This window comes from Ochotona curzoniae, unplaced genomic scaffold (assembly GCF_017591425.1).
Source record: "Ochotona curzoniae isolate NIBS_2020 unplaced genomic scaffold, NIBS_Ocur_1.0 contig_1, whole genome shotgun sequence".
Taxonomy (NCBI): domain Eukaryota; kingdom Metazoa; phylum Chordata; class Mammalia; order Lagomorpha; family Ochotonidae; genus Ochotona; species Ochotona curzoniae.
Window position 1 is genome coordinate 2,682,583 of NW_024464918.1, and position 20,481 is coordinate 2,703,063.

Below are 20,481 nucleotides of genomic sequence, written 5' to 3' on the forward strand. Positions count from 1 at the left end.
CTGAGAGTTTAAGTATTAGATATATTAGTCTTAAAATGCATGACATAGCTATTTCAAAAGAAAAATTGGAGAACTTAAAAATAATCCAAATGAACAAGAATTAATTTATTCTATATTGCTTGCAAAAGTAGGTAATGTTGGGTGAAATTAATTTTCCTATATTTATTAGGTGATAAGGAAGAAAAACACTGCACAAGGAATTAGAAATATAGGTTATATAGAGAAAAAAGATCAGACTACAGGTTTTTCTTTTCCTATACTAAATAACAAGAGCAGAGCTAGATTATGGCACTAGAAAGACAGGATAACCCCAAGAGCTAGGCATATGTGAAAACCTATAATTCTAATGACAATGAATTCTGTTTACTACTTAAAACAGGCTGTTTCTTTAGGAATTCCATTTCATTGTAGCATCCTAAACTAAGAACCAAAGTATTCCAAAAGAAAGACAAAACGAAACAAACAAACAAAAAAAAACCCAGATCAAAAAGGATTTGAGCTTGATCACTAGTTAACTTTGAATGACCACCCTCCAAGCTTCTATTTTTATAATACATATTAACCGTTATTAAAAGCACTATATGAATCAATCTGTTCCAAATGATTTCAGTCTTTGGGAAAATATCAATTTGTATAAAAAGGGACAATGTCACTCAGAACGTTAAGCAGCAAAGAATCATTATTACTGCATCTAAGACTCAATGCAAGATTCAAGATGTAAACATTTTAACTATAATTAGTATTGCCTAGACATTATGGACTACATGATAACAACACTGGATATTACAAGTAAATGATGAACTCCCAAAAATCAAATGGCTGTTTCTGATTCACGACAAGGATGCTTTAAAGGTATTTCAAACTCCTACATTTCAAGAAGAAGCTGGCACCGACGACTGTGACTTGCTCCATTGATATGTTGACTCCACTCCTGCAGCAAAGTAAATTAGTAGAATTAACAAAAATAAAGCTAAAATATTTTTACCTGAACCATTCAAACTATAGGATGTAACTGTCTATGCACTATCATAAGATGTACAGACACCTGCTCATTCTTCCAATCAGATTTAATTTTAAGATCATATTTGAATCTTGAATCTTGATCCTGCCCTCAAATACGCTATGCACATTCTTGGAAAAACTGGATGGATAACTTGGTCAATATAATTAGAAACCTAACAGGGAAAAGATGACAGAATTAATAAAGGTCAAGAGCAGTAACTGAACTTGAGGTATGCTAGGAATGTTAATTTCTGCAGTGGACCAAAATGAAGCATTGTGTATTATCACATTTGCTATTTTATAGCAGTACAAATGATAAAAAATATCAGTTTATAACTGCTTTTCTAGAAAGTGTATATTATGCATGTGGTGAATAGATAATTTATAAAATTATAATCCTTCATTTAGCAATGGAGGCTTGTTCCAAGTATGCTACCAAATAAATAGGCTGTGAAGCTAACAAGATGGCATGTGGGGATGACATGGCATTGTATAGAGGGTAAAGCTTTTGCCTGAAGACTGGCATGCCACAGAAGTACTGGTTGTTGTCCTGGCTGCCCCACTTCCAGCTCAACTCCCTGCTCATGTGCCTGGGAAAACAGGAAGAGGATTCAATTATTTGGGCACAAATAACTCATGTTGGGAGACCTGGATCAAGTTCCTGGATCAAGTTCCTAAGTTTTGGTTTGGCTTAGCCCTGGCTACTGCGGTCACAGGGGGGTGGAGGCTGTGGAACCAGGAGATGCAAGCTCTTTCTCTGTTTCAAATAAATAAACAAAAATCTTAATATAATAATAGGAATGGTTCCTCTATAAGAATGTTACTTGTTTATCAAAAGCTCAAGTCCCATGGCTGGTACGACGGCTCAACAGGTTAATCATCCAACTGCAGACACCGGGATCCCCATAAAGATGAGGTTTTAGTTCAGGCTGCTCCACTTCCATCCAGCTCCCTGCTTGTGGCCTTCAAAAGCAGCGGAGGATGGCCCAAAGCCTTGGGCCCCAGCATGCACGTGGAAACCTGAAGGAAGCTTCTAGCTTTGGAATGGCTCAGCTCTGGTCATTGTGGCCAGCTGGGGAATGAACCAGAGGATGGAAGATCTCTCTGTAAAGCTATGTTTAAATAAAAAAGAAATAAATCTAAAAATCAAACAAAAAAGACATACTAAACATGCTTTCTCAAAGTAATCAAGCAATTTCCCCTCCTCAAAAGTCCTACTTCATTTTAATTGGAAAGGCAAATTTACAGAAAAAAGGAGAGACAGACAGATCATCAATCTGCTTGTTCATTTCTCAAACAGCTGCAATGGCCAGAGTTGAGCCAATCCCAAATTAGAAGCCAGGAGATTCTTCTGGGTCTCCAGGCTTTAGGTCTTCCTCTACTGCATTCCCAGGCTCACAAGCAGGGAGCAGGATGGGAAGTGAAACAGCTGGGATATAAACCTGAGCCCATAAGGGATGCTCGTGCTGCAAAGCAAAAGATTAGCTAGTTGAGCCATCATGCCAGATCCTAAACAAGCAAATATTAAGGAATGCCTGTCAAATGTCAAAGAGGGAAATAGCACATTTACCAATGTTTGCTTCTTGGTAGTTTAAGTCTGAAAGGATTTTCAGGCACCACTTAAGTATTTTTCCTTCTTTAGGGAAAAATATTTACATACACCCAATGTAAGAAAAAGGAATAAGGAAAAGCAAGCTCTTACTAAATCCTTGTTTTCAAGGATTTTATGTTCACTTTGACAATTTTTTTTCCCCACAGAACTATTGTGCAAAATCAAGTACATAAAGGCAAACTGCTTATCAGAACTCTACCAGGGACATGGAAAGTTTCAAGGGTAAAGAACTCAAAACAAAACTAATTTACTCTTATACAGCTTTAAAGCCTTCTTTCACAATTCCTGCTTCACAACTACTACTGATATTTCAAAGTATATGTAATATCTATACCACAATTCTAATTGGAATACAAAGCATGGTCAGATAAGAGTAAACATTTGACCAAGCAGTTAGGATGCTACATGGGATGCATGTGCCCCACACCACAGAGTCTGGGCCGGAATCCCAGCTTCTGCCAAATCAGGCAGCAGTGAAGGCTCAAACAGATCAAGTCCTAGCTTGCAGCTTTGGCTTGGTCCATCTCTGAATGTTGTAGACATTTGGGAAGTTTATCAGTAGGTGAGGATTCCATGCCTCTCAAATAAATTTTAAAAAATACATATATGGTCAGGTAATTTGTTGTTGTTTTTTAAAGGGAAATGTGTTGGTCTCAGAGTGAAATTAAAATAAGATATCAAATACAAACTTCCTTGAAAAGCTTCAGAATGGTATCTTATACATAGGGTCCTAATATTAAAACACTAATTTGTTTCACTGTCTTTTCCATATACTCCTATGCCCTAATAGGATTAACTAAAGTTCTGATGGAACACAGCCAAACAACATGGGTACTTCCTTAGAATGTGGAGAGATCAACTACTATTATCATGTCTCTCAAAATAAGATCCTTTTCTAAGTTCAATTGCAAAAATAACTCATAACAGATCTTCCTTGCTAGCTCTATGACTAGATATTCAGATATGCGCAGTATCTATGTGCAAAGCAACTATACTTGACTTATTGGAGGCTATTTTAAAAACAGCCATAAGCAAGAAGCACCACAGTGAAGTTCACAAAATTCCAAAGAGGCATTAATACCACAATGACTTAGAAATTTTCTGACCTAAAAAACCCACTTCATATGTAATTAAAAATATTCTTAAGCAGATTTTAGGACATGAATAAATGTTAACTACTAGGGATGCTTCTAATCTATAGGAGATGGAAAAGGTATATAGCTAAAGAAAACTATTTCCAATCCCCAATGTTCTGTCAAGTTTCAATCTTAGGGTCAAAATGTGCCAGGTCTTTCAAAGTGCTGGAAAGAAGGCCAAGATGAGGAAATCAGTTGTGTAGCTCCCAAACCGACCATAACTGATATGCAACACCATACCTGACCTCTTACTGTTTGGTTTGGTTTAAGGTAAGGAATAACAGTCAAAGGTTAAAAATACAGCAACCAAAAACAAAAACAAAAACAAAAACACAACACTCTATCGACCTTGGATTCTACACTGAGGCAACTCATTATGAGATTAATAAAGAATAAGCACTCACTTTTGAACTCAGAAGTTTCCGCAGGAAAACTAGATGTTTGAGATAATTCACAGATAATTCAAAGAATAATTTGGGAAATAATTCCAGAATGGGAGAATAAGGAATAACTTAAGGGCTCCCAGAAGGAAAATTATGAATTCAAGTGACAAGATAGGAAAAGGGCTGTAGTGGGCAATTTTCTTTCAAGTAAAAGGAACTTGAAGTAAGTTTGAGATTGTGTAGAAAAGTAACGTGACATTCTAAAATGACAAAAAAAAAAAAAGTAAAACAGCAACACTTAATGTCACCTAGAAACGCCAAAATTAAACAACACAGCATGCGCCAAATTAGTTTTTTATCCAAGTTTCTTTCATAGTAAGAGCTTTTGATCATGTAGACTAATATTAATAATAACTGAAAAGAACAGATTTTCCAAGTTATGCAGCAGTACAAGAGAGCAGGATTAAATATTCAAAATTTTTCATTATCTACTTCCAAAATGGGAATTTTCTCTAAAGTAACTTCTGTGTTAGTTATGAGAGGGGTCCAGGGCTAAAATGAGTATTTTTTTGAACAATGCAAATATACAGAAACATCAGCTCTATTAAGGCAACTAGAGAACTCAGTGTATTTAATTGGTCCAACTTAACAAAGGTCTTTACATAATCAAATGTTCTCAGTATCAGTAGACTTTCAAAGCTAGCTACGACCTAGTATGTTTATAGGCTGAAAATACCTCTTAAACTATGACACGGAATCTCCTTCTTGAATCCTATTTCATTAAACATATTAAACTGCTTTTAGAAATTTAGATCCATTTAAGCTACTGGCCTTCTTCAAGAACTAGAAGGCAGCAGAATTTGAAAAGAATACCATATATGAAATCAGACACTCTTTTCTAATGAAACTTCTCCTGGCGTATTTTGTGTTTCTCTATCATGTTTCCATTTCAAAACCAAGACGTTTTCCCCCCTGGAATTCAGAGTTCCAAGAACATTGTTCCTACTGCTTTCTCTTTATAACAGGCAAGAAATAACAAAGAAATTGGAGTCACTAAAATTTAATGAACATTTTCATTGTATAGTTTACACAAGGTGTAAAAGTTGAAATTGGTACTGAACAAAAACTAAAATAAATTCCATGCTGTATTAAGTATACCTAAAAAAATACAGAAAAAGATAACACCAAAAACACTTACCAAATAAAATTTTCTGACTTTATGAGTATGGGAGTCTAGTTCTCAAATGAAAATAGATTAACTAAATTTAGTGTTTTAAATTTTGGTATAGATTAAAGGTTATAAGAAAAAAAAAAAATACTGAGTTCCAAACACAGAAAAGGTAGTGACTGATAATCCTCTCTGATAGAATATATTAAAAAAAAAAAACTCTAATAATTTAGTCTACTTAAAAATTTTTATTCACTAAAAATGCCATTTCAAAGGATAGATATGAAAAGAAAATGACCCTTTCCAGATGTTACTGTAAAGAAAAACCCTGTAACAGTAACCATCAATTTAATGGCAGTAACTTCTAGGTAAGCAGCAAATCAGGAAAAAAGGATGGTCATAGATAAAAGATCAAGCTAATGGGGTGCTATAATGTTGACTTAAAGTCAACTGCACTATACACTGGAAAAAAACAGAATGAATAACACTGAATAAGTTGAAAGAGAAAGGATAATGTATTTTAAAGGACATTTTGAAAAAGTCCCCATCTTGGCAGATGTGATAATTAAAGCAAAGCAGAATTAGATTTTTTTAAAATGGCTATATCAGAAATCTAAACCTAAGTCAGAAAAGAATTTACTTATGAGGATCACAGAGCAGGATACTGCAGTTGTCGTTGACTTGTTCAAGTCTCTAAAGGGATAGATGCATTATGGGATAATAAAAAGTGAGTTTTGAAGTATGTGTAAGGAAGTTGTGGAAAAGGAGAAAAAAAATGATGAAAAATTTCAGTCACAGCATGAGAATTTGTGTTAAAGGGAAATTAAAAAAGGAAGAATGGACTAATCTAAAATATGAAACATACTGAAACAAACACCAGGGCTCTACATTAACATTCCCTGTAGCCACAGATAAGGAAAAAAAAGAGAATTGTTCAAGAATACATCTTTACTATATACAAATCAGCAATCAAGACAGATGGAAAGCTAAAATCTATCATTGAATGGCAGAGTACAATTAAATGCAAAAAATTTTTTAAACAATTCAACAAGTAGCAGATAAAAAACCCTGCTTAAATATATTGTTAAGAAGAACACACTGATGCCAAAACCAACAAGAAAATCCCAGTGATGATAGCTTTGTGGCCAGAAGTAATCTAGGCAGATTGTATTAATGTAAAGCCCTGGTTTAAAACGTTCAAAAAAACAGTTACCTTCCAAATAAAGTTCTCTCCAAAGTATAAAAATTCTTGATCATCAGACTACAGAATTAGAGTAAAAGATATAGGCAAATACAGAATAGATACTACAATGTAAAAGAAATTAGAAGCATCTGTTATATTAACTCACCTTATTAGAATGAACTGGCAAATCACATATAGAGCACAGATGGGGATAACCCTTCGGTAAGAGTCCATGGAAGTCTTCAATATTGCTACTTGGAGGAGCGCCCCTCTTTTTCTCAAAGAGAGATCTCTCTTGTAAGGGACCAGGACCACGTCCCATTCTCTCATACTCACTGTCAAATTTATGATAGTTATGCGAGGTCTCACCAAAAAAAGAATCATCCCTACACCTTTCTCCATCTCTTAATCTGTCATCTTCATAATCCATTCTGTCATAATAACCAGATTCTTGAGAACGACTTCCATGGTCATAATCAAGCACTGGGTTGAGACTAGGACCACGATCATCAAAACTATCTCTTCTAAAGTGCCTTTTTTCTTCCCAATCATCCCTAGGTACTCTGTATGGTGGCTCCCGTGTAGCAGATCTGCCATCTCTACCATAACTCAATGTAGGGCCTTCTTCAGTTCTCCTCCTTTTAAGCTGTAGAAGGATTTGGGGCAAATTTTCAGGAGTAATCTTGTCCTCCGGATAACGACTCAGTTCATCTAAGTCTCTAGCAGACAGACCAAAGCTGGCCAAAATGTTACTGGCCTGGTCTGCATCTCCACGGTGTTGAGAAGACAAAGGGAGTGGACCTCTACTTCCAATGTTAAATATAGACTGCAAATTATGGGAAGAAGTACTAGCAGAAGACAGTGCACTATGAGCTCCTTGTTGATTCAATGAAGAACTCATTCCAAGATTCATTAAACTAGCAAGGCGTGCAGTACCCTGGTTCATCCTTCCAAGAGATGCTGGCATACTTAAAGACTGGGTAGCAGCAGCCAGAAGGCCTATTCCTGCTGCAGACAGGTCACGCCCATGACCCTGTGAGTCCCTACCGAGAGATGACTGTTGGAATGACTTGGACATTGTAGAACTCTCGTCTATTTTTATAGATTTTTAAAAAAAATTTAAGATGGCCAAAAAGAAAGCTCAAGCTAGAAAGCTAGGTTAACTTTGCTTCAAAAAATGGTAACGCCAAGAAAAAGGATCAATAAGGACTGCAGAATCTTCTTCAAGCTGAGAACCAGCAGACAACTCTGTAGAAAAATAAGCAATTTTAGTCATAAATCCCTTTAAGTAGATGCTGTTTTTTTAAGAAAAAAACTTACGCATCATGATTTAAAAAACATTTAAGAGCTCAAACTTACAAGAAATTTATTATATATCTTAAACAGATTCCAGATGTATGCAGAGCCTGCATATAGATATTTTAAAAGTCGTCTTTCATACTAAAGCTTAACTATTAAAGGGAATTTCATACTGAGATTAAAAACACTTAAATTGAAGGTTAGATGTGAGTACATCAAAACTTCAGTAAAAACATAGATGGGTTTCTTTTTTTGGAAGAAAAAAAAATACACCCTATATTATGATGCTTAAGTTCCAGGAGAAGACTAAAAACAAACAAACAAATCAACGTCAACAAGTCAAAAGATGAATCAGTTGTATCTTGCTTTGGAAAATGAGATCTTTCATCACTATCGGAGAGAACCAAGTAAAACCACAAGTAAATGAAGCTTAGGCGTGAAGTACCTAGTATAAGATCTAAGACCAAACATAGTAGTCGAGACTGTCACGCAGCAAAATCAACTGGAGGTGAAGACAGATGTAAGAAAAACAACTTATTACTTAGTTTTAAGGAGTTCTGCTCAAGTTGTAATTAACTGCCTTTTTGACTGACCACAACCCTACACCAGGCAGTGCTTGTTTCAAATCTAGTTTTGTAAGGTTAAGGAGAACTAACTACGGTCAGTACAGACAGGAGGCCATCTACGAAAAAAAGCCCCAGGTACAGGAAATATAGGTGATTTAAAGAAGGAAAACTTCCAAGTTAGCATCCACCAATATTCATTTAAGGCTCAGGACTGAAGCACCTTCAGAGCTCAAACAGATAAAGTCAAAGTGAGATTATAATCAGATTCACAGATTCCTGTACAATTAACTTAATCTTAATCACCTAAAAAATGTCAAATCTAATTTCAATTCCTCAAGATGCGTCTGAATGACATTATTTTCAATTTTCTTTCTTAAATTGTTACACATCAAAAATTCACATGCTGATTTTGCAAAGCATTCACATAGAATTCTCACAGAATATTTAGCTAAAAAAGAGGTATCTAACACCCACCCCAGATAAAAATAATTTTATAATCATTATCACACAGAAGTAAAGCTGCTGATTGTTACAAAATTCTAATGAGGTATTGTTAAGTCTCATATAACGATAATTCATCCACCTATGTTAAAACTCTATTGCACTAAGACCCAGTAATATTCAAAAGTTACAAATCTACATGGAACCAATTTCACCAATGAGAGATTAAAGCGAGGATACACTGTATGAATACAATAGCAAAGGAAGTATAAAAAATGTATAGGCAAGAAAGATTTAGACTAGATTTTTAAAAATAGATGTAATAAAGTTAAAAAGACACAGAAATGCTACAAGAGGTGGCTGTAGAGTTACAGAAGATGTTTTTGCACAACCAAGAAAGATGAATTTGAGAGAAGACACCAAAAGAAACTAATTCTACGTGAGATCCACTATGCATACTACTTAAAGACTAATAAAGACAAGAGTTAAGTGGGTTTCACTGGATGAAAGTTTCTTTTATGTCTTATAAATGTTACAGAACAGTGGTAAAAAATACTAAGCAAACATTGGTATGGCCCTCTAAATTAATTTAACAAAACAAAACCTTTAGAGGGTAGTTCAGAATAAAAAATTGTTGTAAGACTGATTGAAGCTTTGACCTTGATGTAGCAACCAAAGCTTTTAATTTATGTGAAGTCAACCTTTGAACAAACTATACCTTTTCTCAGGAAAATAATATACATTTGCAAAAAAATTTAAATGATATTAATTTTAAGATTATTTGGTTATCAGATTAGACATGAATTACATTTTTAATATCCTGTCTGACAACAGTGGATCTGCAAAAAAGAAGGAAAAAGATGGTAACCTTAAGACAAAACAGAAAATGGATGTCAGAAAAACTCAGAAAAGGTGCAAAACAAACAATGTAGATCCCATTACAATGTAATTTCTCAAGAAAAATTTACTTTTTATGTCATATAAAGATATTAGAGTAATATTAATGAAAGTTAATTTTCACTAGGATGACCAAACCCTTAAAGTATTATTATTACTAGAGTAGAGAAATCAGACGTAAAAGCTTTATTTAGAAAGCATTTATGAGAACAATTTTAGTATTTTTGGGACAGTGTTAAATTTAACATGAAGAAAGCCATTTGTAGGGCTCATTCACAGGGACATTCACAGGGACCCGTTGCCCATTAGTAATGCTAGTAACATTCTGAGACTGATAGTGGTTACGTTATGTCAAAATTCAACTTACCCATTTAAGATAACTATAATAAATTCTAACCACTGTAGAACTTTATACTTCCTTCCAAAAGAACAACTCTTCTAACCCAGAAAACATTACCAACATTGTTCATAGTTTCACTTTATGTCATCTACTAATTCAAAATCAAACATGCTTAAGACTTTCTGCAGAGAATTCCAAATAATGAACCTTTAACCTAAGTCTATTTCACAACACAATTTTAGAATGATGTAAAGTGGCTAAAAATCTATCTATTCCTCATTCCATAAACATGATGTTCTTGACTGGATTTTCTACTCTGAATGTAAAATCAATATTTCAGAAAATGAAAGCCTGACACGTCTTGAAAACATATGGAGAATAGAAGCAAATGACTATGCCCAATCTAATTTCCTATGTAAAATAATTACTGGTTCTTGTAGTCATTCAAAGAACATATAGTGAGAATACTAAAATGAACACTAGTCAACTTTAGTTTTTTACAACAAACCCAGAGGTTTTCAGATCTTAATTCAATCTTAGAATGCTGCTTTAAAGGTATCTACCACTGTATCATCTTTCAGCTAAATTCACAATTGCATTAAAAAAAAACAAAAACAAAAACAAAACTTCTTGTGTACCGGGATCCCACATGGGTGCCTGTTTGTATTCTGGCAGCCCCACTTTCCATTTAGCTCCCTGCTTGTGTCCTGGGAAAGCAGTCAAAAATGGTGCAAAGCCTTGGGTTCCTGCATCTCCAAAGGAGACCTGGAAGAGGCTCTGGGGTCCTGGCTTTGGATAGGCGCAGCTCTGGCTGCTGTGGCCACTTGGGGAGTGAATCAATGGATGGAAGATCTTCCTCTCTGCCTCTCCTCCTCTATATATCTAACTTTACAATAAAGTTAAATAAATCTTAAAAAAAAAAAGCAAGTTAAAAGCCTTTATTGCCTTCAAGCATTTCTCCTTCTGAATCAAACACAAAAGTTCAGTGAAAGTAAAAACTTTTCAGTTTCCAAGTGTTCTATTCACGTAAAAAATTTAAATTATTCACATAAAAATGCCAAATGTTTAAAATAGTAACCACTAACATAATAAAACAAAAGCAGCAACCATGTCATGACAGACGGTGACATAAAATAGTACCTATTACTAAGGTTATATATTTATGTTTTAGTAATCATAAGACATTTAAACCAGTGTTTGATATGCTAGCAAAGTATCACTTGGGAAAGTAGCTGCTTAGTTTTTGTCCATCAATGATAAAAGTATTGATTCTGTTGTCCAGCGCCATGACGTAGCAGCTAAAGTCCTCACCTTGAAAGCGCCGGGATCCCATGTAGGTGCCGGTTCTAATCCTGGCAGCCCCACTTCCCATCTAACTCCCTGCTTGTGGCCTGGGAAAGCAGCTGAGAACAGCCCAAGTCTGGGAGACCAGGAAGAGCATCTGGGCTCCTGGCTTCAGATCGGCACCGCTCCAGAAGTTGCGGTCACTTGGGGAGTGAACCATCGGACAGAAGACCTTTCTCTGTCTCTCCTCTCTGTATATATCTGACTTTGCAATAAGAATAAATCACTCTTGAAAAAAGAAAAAGTATAGATTCTGGTGGTCAATATTTTTAAAACAAATGCATCACTTTCTAATGCAACTATATGGTAGGGTTAACTCTTATTATTTATCTACTTTTAATGACTTTGTTTACCAATATAGCTTTCATTTTCAAAGTGTCATACATGTAGTTTTTAAATTATTCAGCACACATCACTATATGTTTGCTCAATATCTTTTATACCCATTTTAGAGTTTATTTTTTACCTGTCTACATTTTCTGAGGAATACTCAGATGTTTTTCTTAGGGATCTTATATTATGTTCTTATATTCCATACTGAGATGAAATAGCACTAACTTTGACTTTAATAAGCTAGTAAGTAACTTAAACAGTAAACCCTGTAGGAAATAAGGAACATATCAGTTCTATCAATTTCAGTTTTATATAAAGCAATAACATGTAGTGCCAGGAAGGATGAAAATCAAATGATAATTTGTTTAAAGTGCAACTGTTCTTAAATCATCTTACAGACCTGGATTCAACATCTATTTCACTTCATCATCCTTAGGCTAAGGATCACATTAAGAGTATTACACAACACCTTCAGCTGCGGAGAAGACAGAAAACTTCATGTTAACTAGTTGAAAGAATTCCTACTCAGACTTGGATCATATTTAACCTCTTCCTAGGCTTAAAAAATTTCCAGGGAGTTTCAGTTAAGCACAAAATAATTCAGATTAAAGCTACGCAGCAATTTGAGTAAGCAAACCTACTCAAGAGATAAAGTTATTCCATGGGCCTTGGTTCGTGGCCTGGGAAAGCAGTAGAGGATGGCCCAAAGCCTTGGGAAACTGTACGCACATAAGAGTCCTGGAAGAAGCTACAGGCTTCAGAACAGCTCAGCTCCAGCCACTGCATCCACTTAGGGAGTGAACCAGTACAAAGAACGTATTTCTGTCTCTCCTCCTCCTGTAAATCTGACTTCCCAGTAAAAATAAGTAAATCTTAAAAAAAAAAAAAAATCTGATTCCAGTCAAAGTGGACAAATAAGACCTCTTCTTTCTTTAATTTCTATTGCAACCCATCACAAAATGTCAATTCCAAATCCTTAGTCTTCCTTATAACAATGCTGAAGTTTATCATCTTTCAATACTATAACCTGCAACATCACTCTTTTCACTCTCCTGTTTAAAAGCCTATCATCACAGGGGGAATGCTCAGGATCAAAGCTCTGACCACTGCTGCCATGCTGGTGGGCGGAGTTCAGGTAAGTGCTTAGAGGTGCGGGTATCAGAATCTCCCAGTCAAGTCGCTGTGGTGACTGGAGAACCTGGGACAGGTTTCCTGCAGGGGATCCTAGTTCCCTGTCCACTGCTGCCAGGCTGTGGGCTAATCCTGGGTTGACTACTGGCCAGAATGACAATGGAGCCGCCTGGTGGTGAGCTTTGGGGTCTTTGGCGTCTAGAATTGCTTAAGGAATATCCATGCATAAAACCACAGTAGCTGAGAACGAATCCTGAGGGACCCGCTTCCCTTCCAGCTCCCTGCCTGTGGCCTGGGAAAGCAGTCAAGGACAGCCCAAAGCTTTGGGACCCTGCACCCGCGTGGGAGACCTGGAAGAGGCTCCTGGCTTCGGATCAGCATAGCATCGACCGTTGCGCTCACTTGGGGAGTGAATCATCAGACGGAAGATCTTCCTCTCTGTCTATCCACCTTTCCAATAAGAAAAGAATAAAAATAAATCTTAAAAAAAAAAAAGTTTACTTAAATAAGAGTTTTGCAGGAATTGATAGGTGACCCTATGTATGCATATTGTCACATACTTAGCTGGTGCTGTGACATATAAGGTTAAGCCACCACCTGCAAAGTTATCTCACTGGTTTAGAGTCTAGGCTGCTCCACTTTCAGCCTAGCTTCCTGCTAGTGCACTTGGGACGACAGCAGAAGACGGCCCAAACACTTGGACCTGTGCACACACTTGGGAGAGTGAGCCAGTGGTCAGAAATCCCGTTTTTGTTCTTTTCCCTTTCTGTAATGCTTGAATAATAAATAAATCTTTAAAAATCAGTAATGATCGTCTCCTGGTGCTTCACTGCAAGACTTCCTCTTCTGTGGTGATTTTCTACAATACAGAATCACATATAGATAAACACAACTGTCAAAACTGGTCTGCTGGAATAGGCAGATGACACAGCTGTTACGATGCTGGTTTACACACACACACACACACACACACCCTGGTGTCTTCCCAAAATCAGAATGCCTAGGTTAGATCCCTGCTCTGGTTGATTCCAGTTTCCAGCTAACTGCATTCTTGGAGGTAATAGGTGATAGCTCAAGCATTTAGATGTCACCCTCCTTTTTGGTAGAATGAGTTTCATGCTCCTAATTTTGTCCTAACCCAGCCTCAGTTGTTATAGGCACCTAGGCAGCAGAAGGGAAATATTCAAAGGAAAACAGAAATCATTGGAATGCTATCTTAAGCCTTGGCTAATCTCTGTTTGATTCAGCTTCTTGCTAATGACATCTGAGAAAGCATCAGAAAATGGCTTGAGTAATTGAGCCCTTGCTATCTATGAGACCAGGGTGGAGATTCCTGGCTTGTGGCTTCAGCCTGACCCAGGCTTGGCTAATAAAGCCACTTAGAGGAGCGAACAAATCTCTGATTTCTCTCCTTCCTTGTTGCTCTGCCTTTGAAGTATTTTTAAAATGTAGTCAGCTGTTCCAAACATTCACAGAAATATTTTTTAAAATATTTTATTTTTATTGGGAAGGTAGATATATAGAGAGGAAGAGCTTCTGTCTGTTGATTCACGCCCCAAGCGGCTACAAAGGCCAGAGCTGCGCTGATCGAAAGCCAGGAGCTTCTTCCAGGTCTCCCCAACGGGTGCAAGGTCCCAAGGCTTTGGACAGTCCTCGACTGCTTTCCCAGGTCACAAACAGGGAGCTGGATGGGAAGTGGGGCCTCCGGGATTAGAATCAGCACCCATATGGGATTCCGGCATGTGCAAGGTGAGGACTTTAGCAGCTAGGCTACTATTCCGGGTCCCTCAGAAATATTTTAAGCACAAATTACTGTATTTCTTTGATATTGTCATCCCTTCCAACTACTTCATGAATTAGCTGCCTAAATGTAACGTTAAACTTTCAAACAGGGTATAAATTCCTATTCTGTAGCTCACTATATGAAAAGGGAAACATGTTTGGACCTGGCGAGATGGCACAGTTGCTAAATCCTTGCCGTTCATATGCCTCAAACTATAGTGGGTGCCAGTTTGTGTCTTAGCTGCTCCACTTCCCATCAAGCTCCCTGGTTGTTGCCTGGGAGGGCAATAGAGGATGGCCCAAGATGTTGGGACCCTGCAGAAGCTCCTGGGTCCTGACTTCCATCAGCTCTGCTCCATCTATGGTTGCCATCTGGGTAGTGAGCCAGAGGACAGAAGATCTTTCTGTCTCTGCTTCTCTCTGTAAATCTGCCTTTCCAATAAAAATAATCTTTTTTTTTTTAAAAAAGCAGGATGTTTAATTTCCTAACACAGAAATCATCTTGAAAATTCTGCCAAACCAAGATACGTATTCATTTCACTTTTTTATATATATAAAGATTTATTTTATTTTTATTGGAAAGTCAGATATCCACAGAGAAGGAGAGACAGAAAGAGGAAGATCTTCCGTCCAATGATTCACTCCCCAAGTGAGCGCAACGGGCCGATACTATGCCGAGCCGAAGCCAGGAGCCTCTTCCTGGTCTCCCACGCGGGTGCAGGGTCCCAAAGCTTTGGGCCGTCCTCGACTGCTTTCCCAGGCCACAGGCAGGGAGCTGGAAGGGAAGCGGGGCTGCCGGGATTGGAACCGGTGCCCATATGGGATCCCGGGCGTGCAAGGCGAGGACCTTTAACCACTTGCACCACCGCGCCGGGCCCTACTTTTTCTTTTTAAAGCATTCAGTTTTTCTATTAAACTCTTCTTCACTACCAACAGGATAGAAATAGCCACGTCATTGGGATTCTGAAGCAAAGAGAAGATATACCATTGTTTAAAATTTTTAGAAAACAAAGGCCATAATTTTATACCAAATATCTTATAAATTTTGGAATAACTTCACAACTGTTTTAAATGAGCCTTGATATGTTCAAGGAGCCTTAGAGCTTTATTTACATAGAGAACTGGAAAATGATACCCTAACCACAGGGCCTCAAATGCTCAGGACTCCACCCTCAGTCATGCCATAGCAATAAATATAGTGAGGTCAGTGGAGATAACAGCATTTTACTATATAACTGTATTATGTTACAAACTTATTGTTAAATTTGCAAGAGAAATGAACTTAAGTAGTTAAGACCTAGAGTTACACTCAAGTTTTAAAATTACATCTAAAAATCCTAAAGGTTATTTATCTAATTTCTTTTAGTTATCTGGTGAACATTGTTAGATAATTTTTAAATTCAATTTTCTGTAAACCTTTATATTTATTTTTATTGAAAAGGCAGATTTACAGAGAAAGAGGGCTAGAGAGAGATCTTTTGTTTGCTGGTTCACTCCCCAAATTGCCACCATGATGAGCTGGGCTGGTCCGAAGCTAGGAGCCTGGAACTTGCTCTGGGCCTTGGGCCACCTTGCATTACTTTCCCAGGCATATTAGCAAGGAAGTAGTGGGTCAAAAGTGGAACAGCCACTTAGGATGGTGGCATTGCAGGTAGAGGCTTAACGTACTACTCCAAGTCATCTGTCCCAATCAGGAATGGCTCACAATAGTTAAGAATTATAAGAATTATAAAGTATAGTACCTTGCTGTACTGCCAACCTTCAGGTATATTCTGCTTTTATCTTACACATTCCTTTAAAGCCAAAATCATTACAAATTTGACACCAGCTTGGGTTTATTCTCCCTTTCACTTAATACTGTATACCACAACCACCTCCCCATCACTCTCCTCCTAAAACATTAAGTATTTATAGAGATTTCTATCATCACAGTAAAATTAGCAGAGCCTCAAAAATTCAATCTTAGCCTTTTATGCTTAATAACTGTTATCAACATCTAGCCATACCAATCTTTGCCCTTTAAGAATATTTTTTCCTATCTTAAGCCCATTTATGAGGTTTTCGAAGCACCAGAGAGTTCGAACCAAGGACAGAACCAACACTGACAGCACAATTGTATAACCACCACTTCTCTGGGTGTGAAACTTCCTTCTACAAAATAGGGGTTTGAATTATGTGATGCTTCCCAAGTTATATAACAGATATGCAGTTGATAAAATGTTGGCTATACAACCAATTGATTTGCACTATTATTTAGCATTTATGCTTTTCCAAGAGCATTAGCAAAAAGACTCCAACACAGACGCTCAGATATGGAGTGGTTCAATCCTTCCAAATTAGTATAAATGCTGGACAAAACTTAAAAAGGAGTTATATAAAGACGACAAAATGAAAGGCTCTCCTATGGATAAAGTATGAACTGAGCTACAATGTTTAGTGACAAGGAGGAAACCCAAATTTAAAGAATTTCAACACAAGGATCTTCTGGCTAAATGATTTTTTTCTAATCTTACATAATCAGAAAGAAAAATCTTCACACAGTACTTCGAGGCTGTGTTTTAATTTCGAGTTTGCAAACATTCCACCGAAGAGCAAAGGCATCATTCGAAGCATTTTTGCAGCCAAAACCCCAATCTCTCCAGCCCTTCATGATTTCAGAAACAATAACAAACTGCAAAATTACGTCAGGAGACTGTAAAGCACAGGGCCATTATTAAAGAAGAAAAAAAAAAGCTATTAAAAGCGACCTCTGAAAATTAACGAAAACAACCTAAACACTACCTTTGCCCACAGTCAAGTCTATCAATTTTCCTGGGAGGAAAAACGTTATTTTACCAAGTATGCTTAAACCAAGCTTTAACACAGCGAAATAGGCAATCTCATGACAATCTGCGAAATCAACGACTCTCACGTTATTCCAGCGTGCTAACAAGACTAGAAATTTCAGAACCAGCTCAACCGTTCTAGAAAAGTCCAGCCAAATAACTGAGCAACTGATTCAATAGCGATATTCCAAAGAGGGCCATGGAGCGGGACAAACACCTAGGGGAATATCCATCCACGGTCAATGTGGAACACAGAACACAGCACAGCGCCGGCCGTGAAAAGAACAACACCGCGATTACACCGGCGGACTCCAAACCCTTTGTCTGGAAACCGGAAGGTCCCACACCACACGATCCTCTCTGGAGTAACAGACTGACACACCATTTTGATAACGAGAAAAAGGATGCAAGGTGACTGTCTAACAGAGAGCAAATATTAGCCTGTCTCACTCCCACCCCACCCCCGTCGCGTACCACCAAAAGGCTGAATCCACGACGCAATACGAAAAAACAAGCGTTAGCATTTCATTTTTCGGCCATTTTTACGCTACGGAGGGGTAGAGGGTGGGGAGGCAGGAATTGTTCCCGATGTCCGGCAAAACAGCACGCGCGTGTAGGCGGGGAGCGCAGGAATGAGGGGGCGCCATGAAGCGATGGGCGAGGAGGGCGAGGGGGCCGCGACACCCAGAAACGTTACTCCAGCGAGGCTTTCCACAGCCTGCGAAATCCTCCATCTTGGGGGCGCATTACTCGAGATTCAAAAAGCACCAGCCTTACTTGCCGCTGGCGCTCTCTTAAGACTTCGGTATCTTTCCTCGTCTCCCCCAAACGCCAGGCTCCCAGTGGGTACTCGGTCCCTCAGGCCTCGAGCGCTCCTCCCTCCCCCTCAGCGACTCGGCCCGCGTGTAACGGGCTCGTCGTCCCGCCCCCGCCCACAGCAAGCCCAGGACGCTGGCAGCTCCTGGAGGAGCAGACTCCGGCACCCTCCAGCCTTCGACTCTCCCGCCGCACCCAGGAGGCCTCTGATGGCCGGCCTGCCTGCCTCCCTCCCTCCGGGCCCGCTCACCTCCGCCGCCCGAGGAGGCTGCCTGCGCCGCCACCGCGCTCCTAACATGGCGGCCGCCGATCAGGCGGCTCAGATACGCAGCGCGGAGGGAGGCAGAGCAGGCGAGCGGGAGCGAGCGAGCGAGCGAGGCGCGCCGCCGGCTCTCCGCGGCCCCCGTCGCCGTCGCTGCCCCCTCCCGGCGGCCGCCGAGAGCCCCCGGCCACCCCACCCCGACTCTTACCCTCTTCACGCCTACCTCAGGCAAAGGGAGAGGGAAAAGGAGAGCTACCTCTCTCCAAGTCAGCGGGACGCGGAGCCTCCCACAATCCCCCGCAGCAACGGCGTTGGCAGGAAAAAAAGTGGCTGCAGCCTCAGAACGAACCCACTCTCGCGAGAGAGCGCGCTCCCACCCACTCCGGTCTCGGTTCGGCGCGCGTCCGGCCCCGCCCCCCCACCGGCGCGCGCTCGGCCGCGGCGTTGTCGCCCGGTCCTGGAGCCGGGGCCTTCCTCCTTCTAGTGGCGGGAAATGGCAGGGCGAGCCAGAGCTGGAGGGCTCGAGACCCTTAGCCGAAAACGTGCCTTTAAAAAAACAAAACCCGCAAAACCCTTACTTCTGCTGTAGAAGCGATTCTCAAGTGTCAAGCTCTATCCTCTGGTCATCCTAATTATTTTCCAGGAAACGATGCCATTCGAACTAATCTCAGGAATTCGGCGTCTCTCCAAAGACCGTTGCCGCCATTCGTTGAATCTCACTGAAGGTATTTTCCCTTGGGGTTCGCATAGTTCCAAATCACTAGGGGGGCAATCTAGATTCCCTTTTCCAGTTGATAAAGGCGACCTAGTTTGGCTTATGGAACCACCTTCACAGAATTGCAGGAAAAATTTTTTACCACAACTATTGATAATAATTATGATGCTTAGCAGGAGTCTAGAGCCAGGAATAACAAGTAAACCCAAGAGTTGGCTACTATTTTCCCATTTGGTAAGAAAATTGCCACAATAAGCTTAAGTTAATTGGGGTGGGAATTTGTGCAGACTAAGACAAAGCATCTACTATCAAACTGTCTTGGTTGGAGTTGCATTTCTGCTCTGCATTCCAGCTCCCTGCTAATGTACAGCCTGTGAGGAAGCAGATGATGGCTTGAGGGCTTGGGTTCCTGCCACCCACATTGGAGACCTAGCTTGAGTTCTGAGCTCCAGGTTTCATCCTTTCCCAAGTGCTATGGGAATTTGGACAATGTAGCAGGCATTGGGAAATCAAAGCTACATAATTCATCAGAGAGAAAGCTAGTCAAGTGCAGTCTAGGCTACATAAATTAACGTCCCACATCAGGGGCTTTTTGTTTTACCTACAAAATGTGTGGCAAGCCCCCAATTCAATTTCACTTTACCCCAAACGAATTTGGCAATTAAAAAAATTGGGAGGACTTATTTTGCCAGCATGTTATGTCTCAGGGAAACTGATAAGCTAGACAAAAGTAGTCTTTGTTCTCAAGGAATTTACATTATGTAAAGACAGTAAACCAGTAACAATTAGTATCACAGTATGAAGGACAAACTGGCTATTAACTAGATGAAGAGAATGAAGCTATCTAAGGGCAGGGGCACAGCCCTCTTTCACAGGTAGACTTTGGGAAACTGCATAAAGCCAGAAAGCTAGGAAAAGACAATTTCTGGGGACCACAAATTCAAATCTCCTGAAACCTGACATCAACTTCTGAATGCATGTGCTGCTTAACAGCATTGAAAAGACAATTTCAGGGCAAATGTTGTAGCAGAAAAAGTTACTGCCAGCATTCCACATGGGTGGTGGTTCTGGTTCAGGTTCCTAAGATCTAATTCAGCTGCTTCCTGGCACAACTGGGTAAAGAGGCAGCTGACTCCTGTGCTTGGGCCCCTGCCACCCAGAGATCCATGAGGATCCTGGCTGACTTGGCTAAATCCTGATTATTGGAACCATTTGGAGAGTGAACCAACAACCTAAGCTGTCTCTG

The 20,481-nt window shown here is 39.3% G+C and overlaps 1 protein-coding gene across 3 annotated transcripts in view; it reads right to left on the bottom strand.

The window, feature by feature from the left end:
* Nucleotides 1-18,845, bottom strand: part of MATR3 (matrin 3) — a 30,710-nt gene extending 11,865 nt beyond the window's left edge. The window contains exons 1-3 of one of the 3 annotated variants that reach the window (XM_040977442.1): nucleotides 18,744-18,845; nucleotides 6,651-7,732; nucleotides 870-931 (exon numbers count right to left, since the gene is read on the bottom strand). In XM_040977442.1, the coding sequence (XP_040833376.1) occupies nucleotides 870-931; nucleotides 6,651-7,562 (974 nt within the window). In that variant the 5' untranslated portion in view covers nucleotides 7,563-7,732; nucleotides 18,744-18,845. Of the gene's footprint in view, nucleotides 1-869; nucleotides 932-6,650; nucleotides 7,733-18,508 lie in introns of all 3 variants that reach the window. The other 2 variants (XM_040977518.1, XM_040977591.1) reach the window with 2 other exon arrangements.
* Between the last annotated feature and the right edge of the window lie 1,636 nt (nucleotides 18,846-20,481).